This window comes from Mixophyes fleayi, chromosome 4 (assembly GCF_038048845.1).
Source record: "Mixophyes fleayi isolate aMixFle1 chromosome 4, aMixFle1.hap1, whole genome shotgun sequence".
In the NCBI taxonomy this organism is placed as follows: domain Eukaryota; kingdom Metazoa; phylum Chordata; class Amphibia; order Anura; family Limnodynastidae; genus Mixophyes; species Mixophyes fleayi.
In genome coordinates, this window is record NC_134405.1 from 342,162,319 (window position 1) to 342,189,569 (window position 27,251).

Sequence of the window (27,251 nt, forward strand, 5' to 3'; positions counted from 1 at the left end):
TGTGGCATCAGTTAGTGGGCACAAGGCCCTGGTGCAGATAGGCATGGGTAGGTAAATATTAAGGGCACAAGGCCTTAGTGGGGCTTCAAGGCCATAAGTAGGAAGGGCACAAGGCCCTAGTTAGCTGGGCTCAGAGCCCAAGGCAGACGGGGGCATAAGACCCCAGTGTTAGTTGGGCATAAGGCCCATAGCCAGGGCACAAGGCCCTGTAGGTAGTTGGGCATAGAGCCCATTGTCAGGGCACAAGGCCCTATAGGTAGCTGGGTCTAGAGCCCATAGTGTGAAAGGGCACAAGGCCCTAAGTAGCTGGGCAGAGAGCCCATGTGTGAGGGCATAAGGCCCCTAGTAGAGAGGGCACCAGGCCATGTAGGTAGAACGGGCATGAGAGCCCTGAGCTAGAATAGGGTGCAGTCCGAGTGTGTCAGTAAAGCTAGGTGATAGTCCTAGGTAACAGTTGAGTAGAAGGCTCCTGCTGTTGTTCTACATAGCCAACTGGTTAGGTAGAGATAAGTGTATTCTGTTGGCAGCCTTCCATATACAGTAGCAAAGTGTTATTACGCCTTTGTGGTGAAATACTCTATTGTGTATTGTATTTGGTTGTGCTGTGTGTGTTTATTTACAGGCTAAGACGTCAGGCCCCCATTAAAGGTAGGCTCTTGTTTCCTTACTGTATAATCTGTGTCTGTGGGGACAAGGGGTATTTAGGAGCACACACACAGTTAGGGAAGGATACACGGTAGTCTTCCTGTCTCATAGGTCCCTGGGGTTACGCTGGTTTCCTGAGGCAGTGACTGGGCACCTCACTGGCAATACAGCACAGCCCTTTTAAGTTCCAGGGGTGCGTCCTGTGGATCCAATTTGGTGTTCCAGTCTAAGTTCCGGCAGGGTCCCTGGCGGTTCCAGATTGGGGCCATGTTCCATTTGGGTGAAGGCGACTGTTTCGAGTTCCGGTAGGGGCCACTGCCAGTTCTGTGCGGAAGCTGTTGCTCCAGTGAGCCCCAGTCATGCAGGTGGCGACTAGTCCTTGGGATTCCGTGAGTGACCCCATAGTAAGAAGATAGTCTTCTCGGTAAGACCTGGGTGAGGGTTTTAGGATCAGCCCTCTGGAGTAGAACGTGAACACCGGCTGCTGTTCCCCGTAGGTAGAGGGAGGAGGCTTAGGGAGTACACTACACCCAGTTTATAGCAAAGTTGTGTTCCTGGCCATTAGCTAGTTGTTGGTTTTAGGGTTGGGCCGCCTGTTAGCTAGTACCAGTTGTGTGGGTTGTACATACTAGCCTCACTTGTAGAGTAGAGGGAGGCTGTGTTGTTTTCTGTCTTCCACAGGTGACGGAGAGGAGCAGGGACCGGAAGTTAGAGTGCCCGGGTGAGTATAGCTCTTTATTCCAACTTCTGGTTAGGCCCTCACCGAAGGGTGAGTGGAGTATTCCTGGTCCCAAATACTCGTAGTCCCGCACCCTTGGCAAGAGCAAAGCGAGGTGTTGGCAAAAGGGGTTGAGTGAAGGTCTCTTCTCCTGCCGTAGCCTCAGACAGCCCTTTTCTAGTAGGCACGGTCTTAATTTCTGTGTCTTCCTTAGAGGGAAGTGGAGTGAGGTGAGAGAGGTTCGGTTGCTGTCTGCTGGGATAGGAGAGCGGCTGGGGTGACTCACAAGCGGACGGAAGGTGGCCATCGTTTGGAAGGTAAGATATTTGTGTGTGTCTTTCTTGTTCCCCGCAGGCGTTGCAGTGGTACTACAAGTCCCAGCATCTATGTAACACATAAGTGACACATGTAGGTTGGGAGTACTGATCCCGGCTGAGCAGGATATCCGGCTGTATGGCAGAGAAATAAAACATCTCTCTATGGTAAAGCTGTGACCCTGGGAGCTAGAGAAGACCCTCTCTGTATTCCAGGGTCCTCAGATCATAGTTGTCTACTCTATTTTGGGAGACTCCCGGACAGATAAGCCAAAGTCCAGCGCCTCTGCTGTGCCTCCAATACTACAAGAAAATGGCTGCCAGTCTCAAACTGTCCTTATTTTGAATTAGACCTGCAGTACCTCTGTGCTACCAGAGGTGCTGCTGTTATACCTGGACAGTTTCTCCTTGCCTGCAAAGGGTTAAGCACTCACAGGTGAGGAGAAACTGTCCAGGTATAACAGCAGCACCTCTGGTAGCACAGAGGTACTGCAGGTCTAATTCAAAATAAGGACCTAACAATTCCTAACAAACTGTGACATATTTTGTTATATTTTATTTTCCTCTAGAAATTCAGTAGTAATTCAGGAAATTAATCTGTATTACAAGAAAATGGCCACCACTCTCCAGCACACAGATGTAGTCTTCTCCCCAGTGTTTCCTCAGAATAACTGGCCAGTGAGTGTCACACATCGGGGTCTTTGCCCCACTTACTTGATCCAGCGCTGTCACCTCACAGCCATATGTGCCCCTCCTGCCCATCTATGGCACTCCTGAGTCCTGTGTCACTAATTGTGAACAAACACTCCCTGCTGTTCTGCTTCGTGATCCATTCTGACAAGCCAGTCTCCAGCAACTCCAGTCACATGATTCAGCCGTCCTATCAGAGTACATGGTGCCCTACTTAAACCAGGAACTGCTGGTAGCACATTTCCACAACAACTCTAATCCCCTAGCTGAAGGTCTCCTGGCCCTGATCCTGTTCCTTTCTGCAGTATCTTCTACCAGCATTTCCAAGTGCTCTGTTCCTGTCCACGGCATCCTCCTCCTGCATCCATCTCACTCACTTCACTGTGGGTTCAGTCTTCCGTTGGTTGTTCCACTGGGTGCCAGTTCTGAGTCTCCAGTGGTTCATTTCAGCTCTGAGTTCCCTGTATCGGGTTCCAGGTCTGTGTGCCTGTGTTCAGGTCTCAGTCCTAAGTGTCCCATGACCGGTTTCAGTCCTGAGTTTGCTGCTGCAGATTCCTACGGAGTTCTCTGGTTCAGACTCTAGTTCGGAGTTTTGTGTTTCAGGTCACCTGTACCCACAGAAGCCCAGATGAGCAGGAGCTTCCTCATGACTCCCGGCTTCAACTTCAGTAAAGTAAAACTAATCTTCCCTTCCCTGCTACATTATATAGCCTCTGGCAGCGTGCCACCCACACACAAACCCCCTCTGGCAGTGTACCATCCACACACAAACCACCTCTGGCAGTGTGCCATCCATACACAAAAACCTCCTCTGGCAGTGTGCCACCCACACACAAACCCCCTCTGGCAGTGTGCCATCCATACACAAACCACCTCTGGCAGTGTGCCACCCATACACAAACCCCCTCTGGTGGTGTGTCACCCATACACAAACCCCCTCTGGCGGCGTGCCACCAATACACAAACCACCTCTGGCAGTGCGCCACCCACACACAAACCCCCTCTGGCAGCGTGCCACCAATACACAAACCACCTCTGGCAGAGGCCGCGATTATGTGCAGCTGCGCCTGTAAAGTGCGGTACCGCAACATTGCGGATTTCTTTGCGCAGCCCTATGGGGTGCGCACAGGCTCCCATATAGGCAGGACAGGACAAACACCCACCCCTACAGCCATTATTGAAGACAAGAGCAAGGCCCAGCAAGAAGAAGGAAAGAAAGAGAGAAATTACAATCACTTTTATTCAGGTAAGTGTATGTAAAGTTATCTAATATTATCTTTTTAATCTTTATTGTTAAAAAAATAGCATTTTTTTGTGTATGTGGGCAAACAGATAATCATACAAATAGTGTAATGGTATTTGTATGATGATCTATTAATAGTGCTTGATAAATAGGTTCCCCCAACAGGAGTTATTGCCAGCAATAACTCCATTAGTATTTTGCGGAGCAAAACCAAACCATTATGCTGACAATAACATCAGTTGTTTAAAGCAAAATGGCTTTTTGCACTTGAGATAAATCAGCCCCTGGGTTCAGTACTGTAATAGAACATTATTATATAATCTATTGCTAAACCATACTTGCCAACTCTCCCGGAATGTCCGGGAGACTCCCGAAATTCAGGTCGGTCTCCCGGACTCCCGGGAGAGCAGGCAAGTCTCTCGCATCCGGCAAATTCACAGTGAATCGCGTCATTTTGCCCCGCATAAAAACAGCATTTCCTATGCGTGGGTAAGGCCAAAATGATGTGATTGGCCGCGCCCCGCCCCCTCCCGCCCTCTAGTCACACCCCCTGTCCGGGATCTCCCGAACTTCAGTGCCTACAAGTGGGCAAGTATGTGCTAAACCCCCCTCCCGCCTTCACGGACGAACAGGCAAAATCATGAAAACATGCTAAACCCGTTGCACAGAACCTCACGACAGTATCACTGGCAAAGTGGAGCTGCATCTGCGGCAGCTCCTCCCAGGCTTAGCCAGACAGTGGAAATCGTCACTGCCACCCTGCGGCTGAACGGTGAGTCCCATTAACACTGGGAGTTCAGCTATATATATATAAAAATATAGGATATATATTCTTTATTTAAATATACTATATTTTTTAGTTCAATTGTATTTTACAGTTACTGGGTACTATATAAACTGAAAGTTAGCTGGATGGCAAAGGATTGTTTTTATCAGTTGAAGCAGCAAAAATGTTATAGGATCCGCTATTTTATATTTATCCTTACTAAAGTAAGTACTGAAGCCTGACTCTAAGTTTTAATCAGATTTCATATATATATATATATATATATATATATTCTAAATCAGGCTTTAATATAAGAGGCAGGCTTCAGTAATTACTTTAATTACTGATTAATAAAATAGAGGATGCTATAACATATTTGTTGCATTATATATATTGCATATATGTATGTAATATAATCAAAAACTGGTGTCATAGCATTAACGTTTTTGGTTGTTTATTTTTTGTATTGATCATATTTTAAATGTGCGTTATCAAATTATTTTTAATGTGCGGTATCAATTGTACTTTGAAAAACAATTTGACTAGACTACAAAAGTGTATGTTGAAGACTTATTGTGGAATTTGTATTTTTTTGGATTAGTCCTGAACTCAACCATTTGGAACCCAAACCTTAAAAATTCTGTGTTTTTTTTCAATGCACTTCTATTTAGATAATGAATCTTTATGCATTAAAAGAAATTTACATAAAGCTTAATAATTTAAGGAACATTAAAAACAATATATATTTTATAACACATATAAGTAATGCTTTATATATAGTGCTGCAAATGTGTTTGTGTGTTTATTCAACATTTAATTTTTTTGGTTTATTTTTTCATTAATAGAATTTAATGCTGAAATCTGTTTGTCGTAGTTTCATATCACACGTGTGGGCTGGGAAGCCCCCCTCACTCATGCACAAATGATGGAGACTGGTCCAGCAAAGCGATCAGTAGTAGAGTTATAATCGCTCTGAGCCATTACCGCCAGTAAAGTAGAATGACGCTCAGCTGTCCCTGTGAGATATTTTTGATAAATAAGGTCCAAACTAACTATATTTTATTAAAGTTTTCTGTAAGCCCTGAAAAATGTGCATAATTAAAGATGTTCAGCTTATTAAATAACCTTTACTGTTTCCAAACTAAGACAATTGTTTTGCATATTGGCCCTCTATGTATTAGCTGTGTCCCTTAGTATAACTGAGTCTATAGATATAATGTGAGTGACAAGCTCAGCCTCGCCCTGTGTGGAGAATGTGAAACACACTCACTGGTGTGTGAGTGTCAGAGTTTCACTTTCATTTCTCTCTTCTGCTGTCAGATATAAACTGATAAGCTCAGCCTCCCCCGGAGTGGGAATTGTGCAATACACACACTGGTGTCTGAGTGTCAGAGTCTGTAACTTTCATTTCTCTCTTCTGCTGTCAGCGATGGCATCTGCTGATCTGAGACAGGAGCTGGACTGTTCCATCTGCCTGAACATTTATACAGATCCTGTAACACTGAGATGTGGACACAACTTCTGCCGGGTCTGTATTGATCGTGTGCTGGATACACAGGAGGGGTCTGGAGTTTATACCTGTCCTGAATGCAGAGCAGAGTTTCAGGATCGTCCTGTTCTGGAGAAAAACAGAAAACTGTGCAACATAGCAGAACGTGTCCGTTCTATTCCAGAGGAGGAAACTGGGATATTCTGCACTTATTGTGTCCACTCTCCAGTACCTGCTCTTAAAACCTGCATCAAGTGTGAAGCTTCTCTCTGTGATATACATTGTAAGACACACAACAAGTCAGCAGAACATGTCTTAATTGATCCCACCACTTCCATGGAGAAGAGAAAATGTTCCATCCATGATGAGATGTTGAAATATTTCTGCACCGAGGACGCTGCCTGTATCTGTGTGTCCTGCTGTCTGATTGGGGAACACAGAGGACATCAGATGGAATCACTGGATGAGGCCTCTGAGAAGAAGAAGGAGAAACTGAGAAATGTTCTGCAGAAACTGACCACAAAGAGAGAGGAGACTAAGAAAAGAGTCCAGAGTCTGCAGGAGCACAGGATAGACAATCAGGAAAAAGCAGCTGGTGTAACAGAGACAGTGACTGCCCTGTTTAGAGACATCAGGAGACAGCTGGAAGACCTAGAGATGAGAGTCCTGAGTGAGATCTCCAGGCAGGAAGAGAGCGTTTCACTCTCAGTCTCTGATCTGATCCAGCAGCTGGAAATAAAGAAGGACGAGCTGTCCAGGAAGATGCGTCACATTGAGGAGCTGTGTAACATGTCTGATCCAGTGACTGTCTTACAGGAACCAGACACAGGTGACTTGTGTGATACTGAGGAGCTGAGTAACATGTCTGATCCACTGACTGTCTTACAGGAACCAGACACAGGTGACTTGTGTGATACTGAGGAGCTGAGTAACATGACTGATCCTGTGACTGTTGTACAAGAAGAGGAATCACACAGGGATAATACATGTAATACTGAGGAGGAAGATAGTGAGGAGGGAGACAGTGAGGAGGGAGAGAAACATGATGACCAGGTCCATGATGTAGGAAATCTGGATGTGGGTCTGATCTTAGGGGCACTACACACATTATCTGATATAATAACAGGTATAAATGTATGCTTCTATGTGCAGGAACCTACAGACATATTACTGGATGTAGACACAGCTGGTAATAATATACATATATCAGGTAATAAGAAAACTGCATCCTGGTCAGATATAAGGCAGAAATGTCAAAAAACATCTGAGAGATTTCAGTATCCTCAGGTAATAAGCACCAGGAGATTTTCCTCAGGGCGACATTACTGGGAGGTGGAGATCAGTGAATCAGGGAGCTGGAGTGTAGGGATGTGTTATCCCAGTATAGACAGAAGAGGAGATGAGTCAGACATTGGATGGAATAACAAGTCCTGGTGTTTGGATAGGACTGGTGATGAGTATTCAGTGATACATGACAATAAAGTGATCCAGTTACCTGACAATATTCCCTATGATAGAGTGAGGATATATCTGGATTATGAGGCTGGACAGATGTCCTTTTATTCTCTGTGTGACCCGATCAGACACTTACACACCGTCACTGCCACCTTCACTGAGCCCCTTCATGCTGCATTATGTGTATATGAAGGTTGTATACAGATATCTTTGGAGAATCAGAAGCTGGGAGAAATCCGCCCAGAGACCGGTGACATCACAGGGAGGTGAATCTGATTGGTGGAACATTTACCCAATAGAATGGAGCAGTGGGTGGAGCTACAGCTGTGTATATGTAGAATATGATCCTGGTATAAGTAATAAGTGTATAATCTTGTGCATACAATGTCCCAGCAGGTCATACTTGTCTATCTCCCGGAATGTCCTGGAAACTCCTGAATTTCAGGTAGTTCTCCCAGACTCCCCGGAGATCAGGCCTTTCCCCCGGACCCCGCCCTCTTCCTAGTGAAGTGGGTGGGACGGAGCCTCAATGACACAATTCGCAGTGAATCACATCATTTTGGCCCCACCCCCTGGTGCAATTGTAACATTTCTCTGCCAGGGGCCACAATTATTAGACTTGCAGCGCTTCGCCCCCTCCCCTGCACTTACCACTTGGTCATTACAGTTGCCATGTAGGCAGCAGCTGTGTTTTATGTCCAACATTATCTAACGCTTGTATTCCTGGAATGGTAAATATAAATAATTCATAGCGTTATGTGTAAATCTCAGAACAATATTGTTATGTAAATCTAATGTCCAATAATTATTCATCAGTTATAGGTCAGTAATATAGTAAATAAATGTCACAAATTGTTCCTATAATCTTGTGTTATTGTATTAGACAGCTGTTGTCTCTGTAGCTGTTGTGGTACTACAAGTCCCAGCATCTATGTAACACATAAGTGACACATGTAGGCTGGGAGAACTGATCCCGGCTGTATGGCAGAGAAATAAAACATCTCTCTATGGTAAAGCTGTGACACTGGGAGCTAGAGAAGACCCTCTCTGTATTCCGGGGTCCTCACATCATAGTTGTCTACTCTATATTGGGAAATCTCCTGGACTCCCGGGCAGGTAAGATAAACTCCAGCGTCTGCTGTGCCTCCCATGCTACAAGAAAATGGCTGCCGCTCTCATAAATTGTGACAAAATTACACACAGAATATAGGAGTGAGATTCAGCTCTAGTGTGTGTGTGTCTGCGTGTGTGTGTCTACGTGTGTGTGTGTGTGTGTGCCTGTGTGTGTGTGTCTGCATGTGTGTGTCTGTCTGTGTGTGTGTCTGCATGTGTGTGTCTGTCTGTGTGTCTGCGTGTGTCTGTCTGTCTCTGTGTGAATGTGTGTGTCTGTGCTTGTGTGAGTCTGTGTGTGTGTGTGTGTGTGTGTGTGTGTGTGTGTGTCTGTGTGTGTCTGCGCGTGTGTCACTCTGTGTGTGTCCCTACTCTACCGGAATATTGGGGGAGCTCCCTAGAATGTCGGCTAACTTCCTGGGACAGATGCCCCCTTTCCCATCAGCCCAGCCTGCCGCTGACCACCAGCTTAGTGTTGGCCTACACGTTACAAGGGATGATATTAGAGATCATTGTTTCTACCAGACCCACTACTGTAGTGTTTGTGATAACATCCAGATTACAGACTGCGTCTTTTTCTATACACATGTGTTTCTGTACAAGCGCTGTTAAAGCCTTGTGGGATCTCTCTATGCTGGTAGCATTTTCGTTATTAAAACAACAACACAATGCCAGTAGGAACCTAGCCCAGATGCTGTATTTTTTATTTTGATAAAACACATTTTTGATTAAATTAATATTGTATATTATGGTATATCACTTAATATAGTCATTTAATCAAATACAACCTTTAGTCTATATAATATAAACTAGGGATGAGCGGGCTTGGATATCTGAAATCCGAGCCCACCCGAACCTTGCCGATCCGAGCCGGATCCGAGACAGATCCGGGTATTCCCGCCAATTGCAAAACTGAAACCGAGGCTCCGCGTCATAATCCCGCTGTCGGATCTCGCGATACTCGGATTCTATAAAATTCCCCGCTGGCCGCCGCCATCTTCACTCGGGCATTGATCAGGATAGAGGGAGGTTGTGTTAGGTGGTCCTCTGTCCTGCTATATCTCGTGCTGTGCTGTGCTGTGCTCTGTGTCCTGTGCTGTGTCATGTTCAGTCCAGTGGTGCTGTGTCCTGTGCTCTGTCCTTCTGAGTTCAGTGGTGCTGCAGGGTCCTGTGCTGTGTCCTGTTCAGTCCAGTGGTCCAGTGTCCTGTGCTCTGTCCTTCTAAGGGCATAGTTATTTCCCCATATAAAAAAAATTAAAAAAAAATAATTATAAAAAAAAGAAATTAAAAAAAAATATCCAAAAACAATCCTGCAGTATAAGTCCAGTGGTACTGCAATATTACAAAGTTCACTGATTCTGCAGTATAAGTCCAGTGGTACTGCTATATTACAAAGTTCACTGATTCTGCAGTATAAGTCCAGTGGTACTGCTATATTACAAAGTTCACTGATTCAGCAGTATAAGTCCAGTGGTACTCTCCTGTGCCGCATATAATTTTTAAAGGCTTTGCCGAGTGTGTGTGGCTTAGGGGTATGCTCTCTTGTGCTACATATAATGGAAAACAAAAATTTGGAGGATAAAGCTGCGAGGAAAAAGCTCAGTTTTCCTAAAAGACCCGCTGGCGGGGATGCTGATAACATCTGTTCCGGACTGAAGGACCTGCTAATCATTGCAGACATGTCTACTGTTGCTGCATTGGATGCTGTCACAATAGAAAAAATGGTGGAGGATTATTTTGCTGACACCATCCAAGTAGACATGTCAGACAGTCCATATTGTTACTGGCAGGAAAAAAAGGCAGTTTGGAAGCCCCTGTACAAACTGGCTCTATTTTACCTGAGTTGTCCCCCCTCCAGTGTGTACTCGGAAAGAGTTTTTAGTGCAGCGGGGAACCTGGTCAGTGAGCGGCGAAGGAGGTTGCTTCCTCATAACGTTGAAAAAATGATGTTCATAAAAATGAATTATCAATTCCTCAATCAAGTACAGCACTGGCCTCCAGATACTACAGAGGGACCTGTGGTTGTGGAGTCCAGCGGGGACGAATTGATCATGTGTGATGAGGAGGAAGTACACACTGTAGGGGGAGAGGAATCAGAGGTTGAGGATGAGGACGACATCTTGCCTCAGTAGAGCCTGTTTTAGACTAAAAACAATATTGTGAGGTGTTCAGAATAGACTGGGAATTAGTGGAAATGATTGTTATTGAATGTTATTGAGGTTAATAATAGCGTAGGAGTGAAAATAAACCAAAAAAACTTGATTTTAACACTTTTTATGTTTTTTTTCAAATAAATCCGAATCCAAAACCTTTAATCCGAACCAAAACCTTTCGTCAGGTGTTTTACAAAACAAATCCAAACCCAAAACCTCGAGCAAATCTGAATCCAAAACACAAAACACGAGACACCAAAAGTGGCCGGTGCACATCCCTAATATAAACATGATATTGTTATCACTTACAATTTCTATTACATTAATATATATTTTTTTATTATAAAATATCAATTATTTTTTTTTTAAATAAAATAAAATGAAAACAGAATTTTCATTAGATTAATTGTATATTAAGGGGTTTGAATCAGGGATAACATACACACACACACACAACACACACACACGTCTGTGCTTTATTATGATTTTGTGCACATACCACTTACTGGTCACTTATTGCAACAGGAACAGGTCTGGTTACCCTCCTGTGTCACATTTTGGGGCTGTCTGCGCAGGGAGATGCTGCCGCCAGTGCTGGGGGGTGGGGAGCAGGGCCGCCGAGAGGGGGGGGAGCGGGTACAGTTTACCCGGGCCCTCGCTGCTAATTAATTTTTTTTTTAATTTTTCTGTCTTGCGCTATTTTTTTTAACTTTTTATATATTTTTTTCCCGCGGGGGGGGGGGGGGGGGGGGGTCTTGGGTTTCTTGGGAGCTGGGAGGAAGAATAAACTAAAAAAAAAAAAATACTCACGTGATCGCGCGGCGCCGTGTCCCTCCTCTCCTCCATTCACACTGACTGCCGGGCGTGACGTCATCAAGTCACGCCTGTCAGTCAGTGAGGAGCGCCGCAGCCAGCAGGAAGAAAGAAGACAGAAGAGGAGACAGAAGAGCAGAAAAGAAAAGAAATAAGTTGACAAAAGGTAAGTAAAAAAACGGAGAGGCAAGGGGAGGAAAACAGAGAGGGACAGTACTATAAAGAAAGGGGACAGAGAAACAGAGGAGGAAAAAAAGGAGAGAGCCATAGAGGAATAAAAAAAATTGGGGAGAGAGGAACAGAGGAGGGGAAAAAAAGTGGGAGAGAGGAACAGAGGAGGGAAAAAAAGTGGGAGAGAGGCACAAAGGGGGAAAAGCAGCATGGAGGTCGCAGTGTGAGCATAAGGGGGTACAGTGTAGTTGTGATGAAGGGGCACAGTATTGTGTGTGTGATGGCACAGGGGGCTTGTTGCAATGTAGTGTGTGTGAGGTAGGTGCCAGCTAATTAATGGGCGCTATTTTGTTTGTAGGGTGATGGTGAGGCAATTTAATAGTAGGGACTATTAATTTAAGATAGGGTGGTTTGGGGGCTATTGAATCTTGGGGTGAGTTTAGGGAGAATGAGGTCTATTTATTAAATGTGACTATGAATTATTTAATGGCAGTGATGGTTGCGGGAAATAGGTACAGCTGGGGCTGTTTGCAGGAAGGGAAATAGGTTTATTTATTAAATGTGAATAGTATTATTTTAATGTTGGGGCTGGAGGAAGGCCTAATTATTAATCGTGGGTGCTATTGATTTAACGCTGGGGCTGGCTGTAATTTTCTAAATGTAGCCATTTTTTTTTCAAAATAGGTCCTTCAACATTTCTGGATCCGGACAAGCCACAACTAAAGAAAGCAGCAGCAACAGGTGGTGAAAGTGAGAAGAACAGGTAGGAGAGAGCAGCACAGTGTGTGAAATGTTGTGATTCTAGTAGGGACACTACCAATTTTTGGTGAGTGTTGTGCCCAATGTAAGGTGTAGGCCAAGACTGAACTGTTTGTGTACACACTGCATTGTTTGTATACTACCCTGTGGTGGTAGATGTCCTGAAAGTCAGGAGTGCTTGAACATATGTGACGCTCCGGCGAATTGAGAGCCTAGTGGTTTTTATGTTAGCCACGCCCCAATGGCATGTTTGCCACGCCCCCAAATGCATGACCACACCTCCCAAATGTTTTGCACCGCCGTTTGGCTAGCCACGCCCCTGAATGCATGACCAAACACCTAATATTTTTTGCGCCGCCGTAAGGCGTCGCAAAAAAATTTTGGGGCTTACTTCACTATGAGGGGGGCCCCATGAATTTGTTGTACCCGGGCCCTGAATTCTTCTTGGCAGCCCTGGTGGGGAGTACACAGTGCTCCTACCTGGGGAAGGTGATTGGCAGCAGCAGAAACCAATTAGGGAATTGCACAGTGACATCAGTGACTCCCTAATTGGTGGCTTGTCCAGGTACCAAGGAGACTGAAAAAAAGTATCTGCAACCTACGGAGCTGGTGCCTCTATAGAGCACTACTCCCCTCATGGGTCTATTACTGGAGCTCCATCAGCTCCTATGTAAAAATGGTCCTGTGTGATGGACACCTGTATGTTGCTGCAGCTTGCCAAAGTTGTGGTCCATGGAAGGGGGGTTTCCAGGCAAATGGCACCCCCCCCCCCATATGAGCACCTGCTGGAAGAAACTCAGCTCAATTGCAATTCCTGCTCCAGTTCATGGGACAAAGACACATCTACGGTACGCATCCTGGACTACAACCTGTTCCGAGAACAACCTGACATAACTGGATTTGTATAAAGTAAAGACTGTTCATTTTTTAATGGTGTTTTGTGACTTTATAGCATCGGGGAATTTAAGGAGTGTTGTCTGGAGTGTGGTGAAATGCAATTGAAGTTCATCTGTTGTAATAAAGATACAGTTGTATCCTTCCTATCTCTCCTTGTCTGTGTGACCCCAAACCCTTAGATACCAGGACTTCCCTCTGGGTTCCTACCCTAAAGTCCTGGTATCATCACAAGCGGTATGATGAATGTCACTGCCTGGGGAAAATAACATGCGGCCCTGGTGCCCCCTCGGCCATGTGACCTGGATGGACGCACCGCCCTCGCTACAGCCCTGTGTAGAAGCACAATGGACCTGTACATATACTGATTACATATCAATAGGGCAGAGGGAAAGATATATAAGTGGTTTTCCACCTTATAATGACTTTAATTTGTGTACTACTTAATATTCTGCAACTTTTATCATCATTATTATTATCATCTTTTATTTACAAGGCGCCACAAAATGCTGTACATGAAATTTTCAGTAGTATACAAAACACAGACAGCTAAGATCCATAATACATTGTTAAACTAAACCATATATAACTATAAACTAAACTAATATCTACTATTTAACAGCTTACACACAGATAACTTGGTAATGCAGATCAGATTATTTACAGGACAGTGACAGTGATGGTAATGACCAGCGTGAAGTAGACCTGAGCTCAGGATAACAGGGCTGGGGAAGCAGGACTAGGGGTACAGAGGGTGGTGAATAGTAGAAGGAGAACATGAGGACAGAGGGTCCTGCTCCTGAGAGCTTACATCCTAAAGGGAAGGGGGAGACACAAATAGGGTGGAACAGAGGGGGGGAGTGGAGGTGGTACCAGAGGTCAAGACATTACTTATAACGCCAAGCTTGGAGATTAGAGGCTAATCTGATAGGGTGGGAGATTGTTCCTGCCACGCTTTTAAGCATACATGCCAACTCTGCCAGAATTCGGAGACTCCCGAATTCCTGCTAGGTCTCCCAGAATACCACTGTAAAGACTCAAAACTGACATTATGTCACTGAGGGCGGGGCCAGAATGATGCGATTTGCAAATCCCCGCCCCCTACTGTGCTCCCCCCACACCTGTCTTCAGTGATCTTCCGGATGGGGCCAGGCAAAAGTAGGCAATTATGCTTTTAAACCATGCATTTACATCATCTTCTCTGTTGGTAAGTGCATTTTGGGCCAGCTGGTAATAAGGTGGTACAATATTAGGACAGCTGTCCAGTCCGGGGTAGATATCTGCTACAGTTCTACAAGATGTCTGTACATAAAACCATATGTCAATTTCACTTACATATCTGGTTTACTTGATGAATAATAACAAGCTCTGTATATTACCTCCGAATGCATCTATATGGGGGGAATGACAGGTTAAAATTACCATAATAGCGGTAACAGCTTTTATGCCGCGCTAATTTGGGGGGAATTGAATTCCCCCCCTATGAATGGAGACTGTGTCACTCCCAGCAGCCACGTACATAGCAGCACAGGAGGGGTTAATCCCTGCAGTAAAGCTGGGTACACACTATGGTATTTTACTTCAGATGTGACTCTGTAACAATATCACCAACGACTGAAAGTCCCGATAAGCAGCCGATCCATGTGTACACACCTACACAACTTACCTACACCATGTGTACACACCTACACAACTTACCTACACCATGTGTACACACCTACACAACTTACCTACAGATCTGTGATCTTCATCTCTCATAACCATTTGCTGAAAAGATTGTGACTCTGTACACTGTACAGATATCTGCCTACACTGCTGGTGGTGAGTGTACTACACACTGCCACGTGTGCCCGACATTGTTCAATTGTTGATTGCGATTGTCAGGAAGTTTATAAAACCAAACGATACAATGAGCTTTGGTAGAATATAACATGATCGTGGGAGCGTACACACTAATGTGATATCTGACCTAACAGTCATTTATTGTGTGATCTGCACGATAATTGCATAGATGTGTAACCAGCTTTACTGTGCAGATTGGTGAATAATCTCACAGTGCTCAGTGTTAAACTGGGTACACACTACAGAATTTTCCACCAACTTTTTATGCTGATCGATTTTACATGCGATCGATGGTCCGATCGCTCGGTCCATGGACTGCATACACACAAGGAAATAAAAAATGGGGAATAGAAGGGGATAGAAACCCAAGCGACATCAAGAAAAAAAATTAAAAACTTTGAGAAAAATTTTGTTGAACTGTTCTACCACAAACCACTGGCACCTTAAAAGTGTAATACTATTTTTTTCACTTGTCATATTCTGCAATAAAAATTTTTGTACTTTTTTTCCTGCAATAAAACTGTTGCATGAACACTGTGTGGTTTATTCTGGGTATTTTACAAATATTAGTTAATAAAGGTTAATATGACTTTATAAGTTTAATAGTTTATAAAGGTATAAGTTTATAAAGGGTAAATATGAATAGATTCCCAACATAGATGCAAAGGGTAATAACACACGTGCTTTATACAAGTGTAATGGTCTGCAGCCAGACAGGTGCAATACACATCTATACAAAACACAAATCAGTGATGTGCGGATACCGCACCACGTGGGACTGGTACAGGCATCACAAATTTACATACACACGTCCCTAGCTCGAGGAAGTATCAGAGGATGCCGCGGTTAGCCCCCCCACCATCTACAACAACGGGGAGATGCTGGTTCCGGGATTTTTGCCTGCTCTCTCGGGAGTCCGGGAGAACTCCCAAAAATTCGGGAGTCTCCCGGACATTCCGGGAGAGTAGGTAACTATGTAATACATACACATACATATAGTGATCTCCCACTTTCCCAGGGAGGGGAAGGAATTGTGTTAGACATGGGGGGCTGGTGCCTGTACTACAGAGGCAGATTTTCTAGTGATCTACACAGAACATTAGTCAGGACTTCTGTAAAATCCATAAGACTTGAACCCTCTACCTGCTGCTGAGGCAGCGTTGTCTGTGGTCCCTCCGTAGATCATTAGGACATGTCGCTGGGGGCGGGGCTATGCTTGGGATAAAACATGTTTAATGCACTACTATTTAAGCGTTGTTTATTTATTCATTTATACAAAATAAAGTTTAATAATTTAAGGTGCTAAAAAAAACCACGGCCAGCTCACCTGTACACTAACTACATTCACATCTAACTACTACATCTGAGCTCTGTTTCTCGGCTTCTGACAGGTCACAGTAATTACTGCAGCCTCAGCACTTATCACATGTAGTTAGTGTGAGACTGAAACAAGTTTGATCCTTCCAGCCCACCGTACCAGGATGTGGGGTCTGCACTTGGTCTACGTTCCACACACTTTGCAGCATGTTCCCAGAACTCCCAGAGTCCTCTCTGCTCCCCACCAACAGCACATAGGGTAAGGATTGTCTATATAACACTGACTAGATGTAGTGAGGATCCCCCTCTTTATATATCAGTCACTATGTTACAGGTACTGTTACATGTATTTCTGCTGCAGTTCTTGCACAGATCCAGCACAATTAGCTTAATACAGATGTTTATTTACTAAACCAATAACATATCCTATCTGCACTCTCCGTTTATCCACCAACATTTTCCTATTTTATTCCCTTTAGGTTTGACTACACATTAGATATTAGTTACCACCTTTCACAGTACATCCAATGAGGTTTCACACTTTGTTGCTAGACAAATGAACAGTGCAAATATATTAAATAAATAAGAAAAATTATCTAAGGGGAGAGGGATATTGTGACCTGATGGGCTTACTGTGCCACCCGGTCTGTAGGGGGAGAAGGCGGTGGTACTTTTAATACCGACGCTTTTAATACCGACAACGATGATATAGACAAAACAATTCAGATTACAATAACATAGACCTGGTTTAGATGCAGACTTACATTAACATAGACAGAGGACATTTCTGAACACACTGGAATGCAGACTGGTAGAAACTGCAAACATACGGCAGGTAGGCTCAGCAGATGTTATTACCAGGCTTCTTGTCTGTGCATAATCAGCAAACAGTAATATAACATAACTCCTGCTGGTCTGAGCTCTGAGTAACAGAAAACAGAATCCTACCTCACCCAGTGTATCCTATAAACAGTAACACAGGTCCTATCACAGTTCTAGAGACAGACCCTCCTTATAAGAGATCAGACCCCAGGGGATCTGACTTCATTAACCCCTTCTAGAACACATATGACAATGTCCTGAGAGAAGAAATACCTCCTTTAACAGACTTTACCAGTCTCTCTCTCTCCTATATTTTATATGTAATGCTACTCATGTATTTGTATGTTTGTTTAATACCTATTTACATTTTTGTATTTTTGCATTTATTTTTAAATTAAATTAAAACCTCAAATCTAAGGTGTTAGATTCATTGCACACGCACAAGCTTGCTTACCCATGTACAATATAACGGAGTATCGCCAGGACAGATGAGTGATGCTCAGCCGAGATAATCACAGTCTTTACCTAGGTATAGACATAAACATAATCTGATAACTAACTTTATTTTTTATTAAGTAACTTTATTGTAAGCCCTGAAAATTGTGCACAATTAATACATTTCAGCTTATTAAATTTCCTTTACTGTTTCAAAATAAAGTACATTTTCTGCATGATTTCCCTTTATGTATTAGCTGTGTCCCGAGGTATAGCTGAGCCTAAACATATAGGGCCTAATCCATCAACACACTGAGCGCAACCCATGTTTAGTATTAACCTCACATACTGAGCGTAACCCAAGTTTAGTATTAACCTCACATACTGAGCGTAACCCAAGTTTAGTATTAACCTCACATACTGAGCGTAACCCACGTTTAGTATTAACCTCATACTGAGCGTAACCCAAGTTTAGTATTAACCTCACATACTGAGCGCATCCCACGTTTAGTATTAACCTCACATACTGAGCGTAACCCAAGTTTAGTATTAACCTCACATACTGAGCGCAGCCCACGTTTAGTATTAACCTCACATACTGAGCGTAACCCACATTTAGTATTAACCTCACATACTGAGCGCAGCCCACGTTTAGTATTAACCTCACATACTGAGCGTAACCCATGTTTAGTATTAACCTCACATACTGAGCGTAACCCAAGTTTAGTATTAACCTCACATACTGAGCACATCCCACATTTAGTATTAACCTCACATACTGAGCGTAACCCAAGTTTAGTATTAACCTCACATACTGAGTGCATCCCACGTTTAGTATTAACCTCACATACTGAGCACATCCCACGTTTAGTATTAACCTCACATACTGAGCACATCCCACGTTTAGTATTAACCTCACATACTGAGCGCATCCCACGTTTAGTATTAACCTCACATACTGAGAGCATCCCACGTTTAGTATTAACCTCACATACTGAGCGCAGCCCACGTTTAGTATTAACCTCACATACTGAGCGCATCCCACGTTTAGTATTAACCTCAGATACTGAGCGCAGCCCACGTTTAGTATTAACCTCAGATACTGAGCGCATCCCACGTTTAGTATTAACCTCAGATACTGAGCGCAGCCCACGTTTAGTATTAACCTCACATACTGAGCGCAACCCACGTTTAGTATTAACCTCACATACTGAGCGCATCCCACGTTTAGTATTAACCTCAGATACTGAGCGCAGCCCACGTTTAGTATTAACCTCAGATACTGAGCGCATCCCACGTTTAGTATTAACCTCACATACTGAGCGCATCCCACGTTTAGTATTAACCTCACATACTGAGCGCAGCCCACGTTTAGTATTAACCTCAGATACTGAGCGCAGCCCACGTTTAGTATTAACCTCACATACTGAGCGCAGCCCACATGTAGTATTAACCTCACATACTGAGCGCATCCCACGTTTAGTATTAACCTCACATACTGAGCACATCCCACGTTTAGTATTAACCTCACATACTGAGCGCAGCCCACGTTTAGTATTAACCTCACATACTGAGCGTAACCCATGTTTAGTATTAACCTCACATACTGAGCGCATCCCACGTTTAGTATTAACCTCACATACTGAGCACATCCCACGTTTAGTATTAACCTCACATACTGAGCACATCCCACGTTTAGTATTAACCTCACATACTGAGCGCATCCCACGTTTAGTATTAACCTCACATACTGAGAGCATCCCACGTTTAGTATTAACCTCACATACTGAGCGCATCCCACGTTTAGTATTAACCTCACATACTGAGCGCAGCCCACGTTTAGTATTAACCTCACATACTGAGCGCAACCCACGTTTAGTATTAACCTCACATACTGAGCGCATCCCACGTTTAGTATTAACCTCAGATACTGAGCGCAGCCCACGTTTAGTATTAACCTCAGATACTGAGCGCATCCCACGTTTAGTATTAACCTCACATACTGAGCGCAGCCCACGTTTAGTATTAACCTCACATACTGAGCGTAACCCACATTTAGTATTAACCTCACATACTGAGCGCAGCCCACGTTTAGTATTAACCTCACATACTGAGCGTAACCCATGTTTAGTATTAACCTCACATACTGAGCGTAACCCAAGTTTAGTATTAACCTCACATACTGAGCACATCCCACGTTTAGTATTAACCTCACATACTGAGCACATCCCACGTTTAGTATTAACCTCACATACTGAGCACATCCCACGTTTAGTATTAACCTCACATACTGAGCACATCCCACGTTTAGTATTAACCTCACATACTGAGCGCATCCCACGTTTAGTATTAACCTCACATACTGAGCGCATCCCACGTTTAGTATTAACCTCACATACTGAGCGCAGCCCACCTTTAGTATTAACCTCACATACTGAGCGCAGCCCACCTTTAGTATTAACCTCACATACTGAGCGCAGCCCACCTTTAGTATTAACCTCACATACTGAGCGCATCCCACGTTTAGTATTAACCTCAGATACTGAGCACATCCCACGTTTAGTATTAACCTCACATACTGAGCGCAACCCACGTTTAGTATTAACCTCACATACTGAGCGCAGCCCACGTTTAGTATTAACCTCAGATACTGAGCGCATCCCACGTTTAGTATTAACCTCACATACTGAGCGCATCCCACGTTTAGTATTAACCTCACATACTGAGCACATCCCACGTTTAGTATTAACCTCACATACTGAGCGCATCCCACGTTTAGTATTAACCTCACATACTGAGCGCAACCCACGTTTAGTATTAACCTCACATACTGAGCGCAACCCACGTTTAGTATTAACCTCACATACTGAGCGCATCCCACGTTTAGTATTAACCTCAGATACTGAGCGCAGCCCACGTTTAGTATTAACCTCAGATACTGAGCGCATCCCACGTTTAGTATTAACCTCACATACTGAGCGCATCCCACGTTTAGTATTAACCTCACATACTGAGCACATCTCACGTTTAGTATTAACCTCACATACTGAGCGCATCCCACGTTTAGTATTAACCTCACATACTGAGAGCAGCCCACGTTTAGTATTAACCTCAGATACTGAGCGCATCCCACGTTTAGTATTAACCTCACATACTGAGCGCATCCCACGTTTAGTATTAACCTCAGATACTGAGCGCATCCCACGTTTAGTATTAACCTCACATACTGAGCGCATCCCACGTTTAGTATTAACCTCACATACTGAGCACATCCCACGTTTAGTATTAACCTCACATACTGAGCGCATCCCACGTTTAGTATTAACCTCACATACTGAGCACATCCCACGTTTAGTATTAACCTCACATATTGAGCACATCCCACGTTTAGTATTAACCTCACATACTGAGAGCATCCCACGTTTAGTATTAACCTCACATACTGAGCGCAGCCCACGTTTAGTATTAACCTCACATACTGAGCGCAACCCACGTTTAGTATTAACCTCACATACTGAGCGCATCCCACGTTTAGTATTAACCTCAGATACTGAGCGCAGCCCACGTTTAGTATTAACCTCAGATACTGAGCGCATCCCACGTTTAGTATTAACCTCACATACTGAGCGCAGCCCACGTTTAGTATTAACCTCAGATACTGAGCGCATCCCACGTTTAGTATTAACCTCACATACTGAGCGCATCCCACGTTTAGTATTAACCTCACATACTGAGCGCAGCCCACGTTTAGTATTAACCTCACATACTGAGCACATCCCACGTTTAGTATTAACCTCACATACTGAGCGCAGCCCACGTTTAGTATTAACCTCAGATACTGAGCGCATCCCACGTTTAGTATTAACCTCAGATACTGAGCGCAGCCCACGTTTAGTATTAACCTCACATACTGAGCGCAGCCCACGTTTAGTATTAACCTCACATATTTCAGATCTCAAGATACTTGCGCTGTAGAAATCAGGGGCGGGTCAGCTGTGCTCTGCTGCACATTACGCTGCAGGATACGTCCAATACCTATGTGGATTATGAATTTGAAGGAGAACACACCCAAAAAAATATTGCATTGATGTCACCTGTTAGTAATATATGAAATAATGTTAAAAAAGTTTAAATACATTTTTACAGTTGCTGGTGATTGCAGACACAAGTTACATGCATACGATACTGACATCAGTACTGATCAGGACTTAGGCTGGTCCTATAGCTGGTGCAAGAGATACGGCAGAGAAACAAGAAACTCTGAGATGCCCAGAGCTTGGTTCGGATGTGGCTGCGAGCGCTCCAGCTTGGCGCGCCCTTACTGTAAATTGGCTACGGCAAAACACCCCTTTCTGCCCCGTTCACTCCCTGAAATCGTAGGCTGTAGTAAGTGTACTTTGCGTACGAAGACACACTGGACAGGGCTGCGCTTACTGGTGTATGGGCCGGTTCTGGGCATGCGCAGTTTGATTTTGCGTACAATACTATCAAAATCGGCAGATACTTATCTTGATGAATCAGGACCATAATATGAGTGATAAGCTCAGTCTCCCTGTATGTAAAATGTAAAACCAACCCACTGGTATCTGAGTGATAGAGACTTTAATTTCACTTTAATTTTCACTTTAATTTCTCTCTTCTGCTGTCAGCGATGGCGTCTGCTGATCTGAGACAGGAGCTGGACTGTTCCATCTGCCTGAACATTTATACAGATCCTGTAACACTGAGATGTGGACACAACTTCTGCCGGGTCTGTATTGATCGTGTGCTGGATAAACAGGAGGGGTCTGGAGATTATACCTGTCCTGAATGCAGAGCAGAGTTTCAGGATCGTCCTGTCCTGGAGAAAAACAGGAAGCTGTGCAGCATAGCAGAACATGTCCGGAAAACTCAGGAAACTGAGATATTCTGTACTTTCTGTTTCCATTCTTCAGTACCTGCTCTTAAAACCTGCCTCAGGTGTGAAGCTTCTCTCTGTGATATACATTGGAGAATACACAAGAAGTCACCAGAACATGTCTTAGTTGATCCCACCACTTCCTTCGAGAAGAGAAATTGTTCTGTCCATAAGAAGATCCTGGAGTATTACTGCACTGAGGACGCTGCCTGTATCTGTGTGTCCTGCTGTCTGATCGGGGAACACAGAGGACATCAGATGGAGTCGCTGGATGAAGCCTCTGAGAAGAAGAAGGAGAAACTGAGAAATGTTCTGCAGAAACTGACCACAAAGAGAGAGGAGACTGAGAGAAGAGTCCAGAGTCTGCAGGAGCGCAGGAGAGAAGATCCGGAAAAAGCAGCTGGTGTAACAGAGACAGTCACTGCCCTGTTTAGAGACATCAGGAGACAGCTGGAAGACCTAGAGAAGAGAGTCCTGAGTGAGATCTCCAGGCAGGAAGAGATCGTTTCACTCTCAGTCTCTGATCTGATCCAGCAGCTGGAAATAAAGAAGGACGAGCTGTCCAGTAAGATGCGTCACATTGAGTAGCTGTGTAACATGTCTGATCCAGTGACTGTCTTACAGGAACCAGACACAGGTGACTTGTGTGATGATGAGGAGGAGTTGAGTAACATGACTGATCCTGAGACTGTTGTACAAGAAGAGGAATCACACAGGGATAACTCATGTAATACTGAGGGAGATACTGAGGACAGAGAGAGACATGATAAACAGGTCCATGATGTAGGAGATCTGCATGTAGGTCTCATCTCAGGGGCACTACAAATATTATCTGATATAATAACAGGTATAAATGTATGCTTCTATGTACAGGAACCTACAGACATATTACTAGATGTAAACACAGCTGGTAATTATATACATATATCAGATGACAGGAAAACTGCATCTGTGTCAGATATAAACCAAAATCATCCAGATACACCAGAGAGATTTCAGGATTATCCTCAGGTATTAAGCACTGGGAGTTTTTCCTCAGGGCGACATTACTGGGAAGTGGATATCAGTGATTCTGGGAGCTGGAGTGTAGGAATGTCTTATCCCAGTATAGACAGGAGAGGAGATCAATCACTCATTGGATATAATAACAAGTCCTGGTGTTTGGATAGGAATGACGATGTGTATTCAGTGATACATGACAGTGAAGAGATCCAATTACCTGAAAATATTCCCTATGATAGAGTGAGGATATATCTGGATTATGAGGCTGGACAGCTGTCCTTTTATTCTCTGTGTGACCCTATCAGACACTTACACACCATCACTGCCACCTTCACTGAGCCCCTTCATGCTGCATTATGTGTATATGAAGGTTGTATACAGATATCTTTGGAGAATCAGGAGCTGGGAGAAATCTGCCCAGAGACTGGTGACATCACAGGGAGGGGAATCTGATTGGTGGGACAATTAGTTTATAGAATGGAGAAGTGGGTGGAGCTACAGCTGTGTATATGTAGAATATGATCCTGGTATAAGTAATAAGTGTATAATCTTGTGCATACAATGTCCCAGCAGGTCATACTTGTCTATCTCCCGGAATGTCCTGGAGACTCCTGAATTTCATGTGTTCTCCCAGACCCCCCTGGAGAGCAGGCCTTTCCCCTGGACCCCGCCCTCTTCCTAGTGAAGTGGGTGGGACGGGGCCTCAATGACACAATTCGCAGCGAATCACATCATTTTGGCTCCACCCTGTGATTCAATTGTAACATTTCTCTGCCAGGGCCGGGGCCACAATTATTAGATTTGCAGCGCTTCGCCCCCTCCCCTGCACTTACCACTTGGTCATTACAGTCGCCATGTATGCAGCATCTGTGTTTTATGTCCAACATTATCTAACGTCTGTATTCCTGGTAAATCTAAATAATTCTTAGGGGGGTATTCAATTGTTAGCGAGACGGGTGAAATACCCGTGCTCGAAAAATATAACCGTTAATACGGTAATTACTCGCTGAATTTCAGCTCGCAGCTCCTAAAATCCAGCGAGTAAATTACCGTATTAACGGTATTTACGCGCAAATTACCGTATTAACGGTAATATTTTTTGAGCGCGGGTATTTCACCCGTCTTGCTAACAATTGAATACCCCCCATAGCGTCAGGTGTAAAACTCAGAACAATATTGTTATGTAGATCTAATGTCCAATGATTATTCATCAGTTATATGTTAGTAATGTAGATAATAAATGTCACAAATTGTTCCTGTAATATTGCATTATTGTATTAGACGGCCGGTCTCTGTATCTGTTGTGGTACTACAAGTCCCAGCATCTATGTAACACATACGTGACACATGTAGGCTGGGAGTACTGATCCCGGCTGAGCAGGATATCCGGCTGTATGGCACAGAAATAAAACACTGTGAGATACAGAAGACCCTCTTTGTTTCCCGGGGTCCTCAGATCATAGCTAATCTATACTGAGAGATCTCCCATACTACCAGAAAATGGCTGCCGATCTCATAAACTGTGACATTTTTTGTTATATAACAGAAAAAACAATCAGGGTGCGCCAAATAGAGCAGATCATATATAAATTATATTGATTAATTAATTAATTAATCAATTATTATATATAATAATGACTGATTGGCTCCGTTATGTATAAATAAATTTATTTCAATTTAAAAGTAAACAACAATTGTATGTGCCATATGCACTAACTGCAGTAACATCTACAACCTCTAGTCGGAAATGAAATGTCCGTATAAGCAGAATAACATATATAAATCTTGAGTAATAGTCTCATCTTTGAAAAAGTTTTCCCTTGAGCGGACGAAATGCGTTAAGTGGATACATTATAACGGATATTTGCCTACGTCTGGATAAGCAGTCTATCCTTATTTACTATCACTGGACACCAAAATCAAAAGGAGGTGCCTTTTAAACTTTGGAGCCAAAATCCTTAGCCAATAGGAGAGGAGCAGAGTAAATGAATAGAGCATGCGCAGACCCGAAGCGAAGATGGGGCGCTCAGGACGGAGCGAGCAGTCGGCTGAGTCAAGTAAGAGGACCGGGGATCGGTTGTGTATCCCGATCGCCCAGCGTGTGACAGGTGCATACAAATATCACACCTTCGCAGTAGAGGCAACTTCGCCCACAACGCCAAGGTGATAAGGACAGGATGCAGCATTCTGGTTCCAGGCAAAGAGATGGATGCCGAAGTCTTAATAAACTGCGGTTGAAAATACACACAACTTCAGGAAGATCTATGAAGGAATGAGTTGATCTCATCGGCTGCCTTGAAAACTTAAGGAGTCCAAGTGAAACATGCCTCAGCTCTTAACCTTCACGGAAGATGTGAAAAAGATGCACTTCTGCCTTGATAAGTACCACTGGTGGTCTTGGAAACACTAGATACACCCACAGGGGGGACTAGACACGCCAATGGACAGAGTGGAACATACAGCCTTCGGCAGCACCTAGGTGCTACTTGCACAAATTATTTTCCAAAAGTATGCCACATGTGTGCCAGGGATACAGTCAGCATGTCTAACCCCCCTGTGAATAGATTGGTGTACAAAATCAGTGTTACATTTACTTTAACTTTTTTTTGTTGTTTTGTACAAATCTTCTCGGGTATGGTTATTTATGTCACCACATGTGTAATTACAGTAAGAATGACAGAACTCATGAAACCGTATCACAAATGTCATCCAATAAGAACTGTATCTGTCCCTGTGATACATTCTGGGCCTGATTCATTAAGGCATGCAAATCAAACCCAATGTGTGTGTTTTAAAAACTCACGTACTTGATGTAATATCGGACACACGTATCATTGCGTTTGTGTTGCCTTCTCCATGTGATACATGAGCAGATGTACCTTTTTGTAGTTCCCCTGTGGAAAAAGCTTTAGTTTCCACATGGAAACTATTTTTGTTTCCCACCTTGTTGGCCTCTTTCCCAGTGTTTCCCCATTCTCACCACTCTCCCCAGTCCCATGAAGACTATCACTAGGTGTCCCTATTCCACTCTTCAGGTTCGACTCATGATTGTTTCTCAACTCCTTCAGCCTCGGTCATGGTTCAGTTTTTGTCAATAAATGCCAAAGGCCAGAATTCCTCCAAGAGTAGAATAGCTCTTAAATCTTTTGCCATCCATAAAGCAGACATGGTCGCAGTCCAGGACTTCTCCCTCCATTCTCCTCCTCAATTCCATAATAAAAGTTACCCCAACTCCTATGTGGCGTGTGGCCCCTTTAAGCGTAATGGCGCGGCTATTTTGATTAAAGCGGGGTGCCCCTTTAAATTGGAGAAGAAGTTTGCTGATAAAAATGTTTGCTTCCTCATTGTGGTAGGATCCCTGGGCAAACAGGCTATTACCCTGGTCTATATTCATGCCCCTAACTCCCGATAAATCCCTTTTTTGAGACGCGCAGTCCATGCTGTTCAGCAGATTAGGAGAGGGATGGTCTTTTACAAGGGAGATTTTAACGTAGCCCCTGACCCCAAAATGAACAGGTCTACTTCTCCTGCAGCCCGGGTATCCACTCCTGCCGCTTCCCTAGTCCAGAGTTTTGCCCAGCTCTTTGCTGAATTCGATTTATACGATGTTTGGAGAGCGAAACACCCGGGATTATACTTTTTTCCCCAGTGCACAACTCCTCTCGTATATATTTCCTACTTTCTGATAAATGGTCTCTTCAGTGGGTTTCTAACAG

The 27,251-nt window shown here is 43.9% G+C and overlaps 1 protein-coding gene and 1 pseudogene across 1 annotated transcript; both read left to right on the forward strand.

Moving 5' to 3' along the window:
• The first annotated feature begins 5,457 nt into the window (after window positions 1–5,457).
• Window positions 5,458–8,078, forward strand: LOC142153290 (E3 ubiquitin/ISG15 ligase TRIM25-like). Its single transcript, XM_075210749.1, has one exon. It carries the CDS (start codon window positions 5,806–5,808, stop codon window positions 7,588–7,590), a length of 1,785 nt encoding a protein of 594 aa, XP_075066850.1. The 5' UTR covers window positions 5,458–5,805; the 3' UTR covers window positions 7,591–8,078.
• An 8,464-nt stretch (window positions 8,079–16,542) lies between these two features.
• On the forward strand, window positions 16,543–24,556 carry LOC142150331 (E3 ubiquitin-protein ligase TRIM11-like; annotated as a pseudogene).
• The last annotated feature ends 2,695 nt before the right edge of the window (window positions 24,557–27,251 follow it).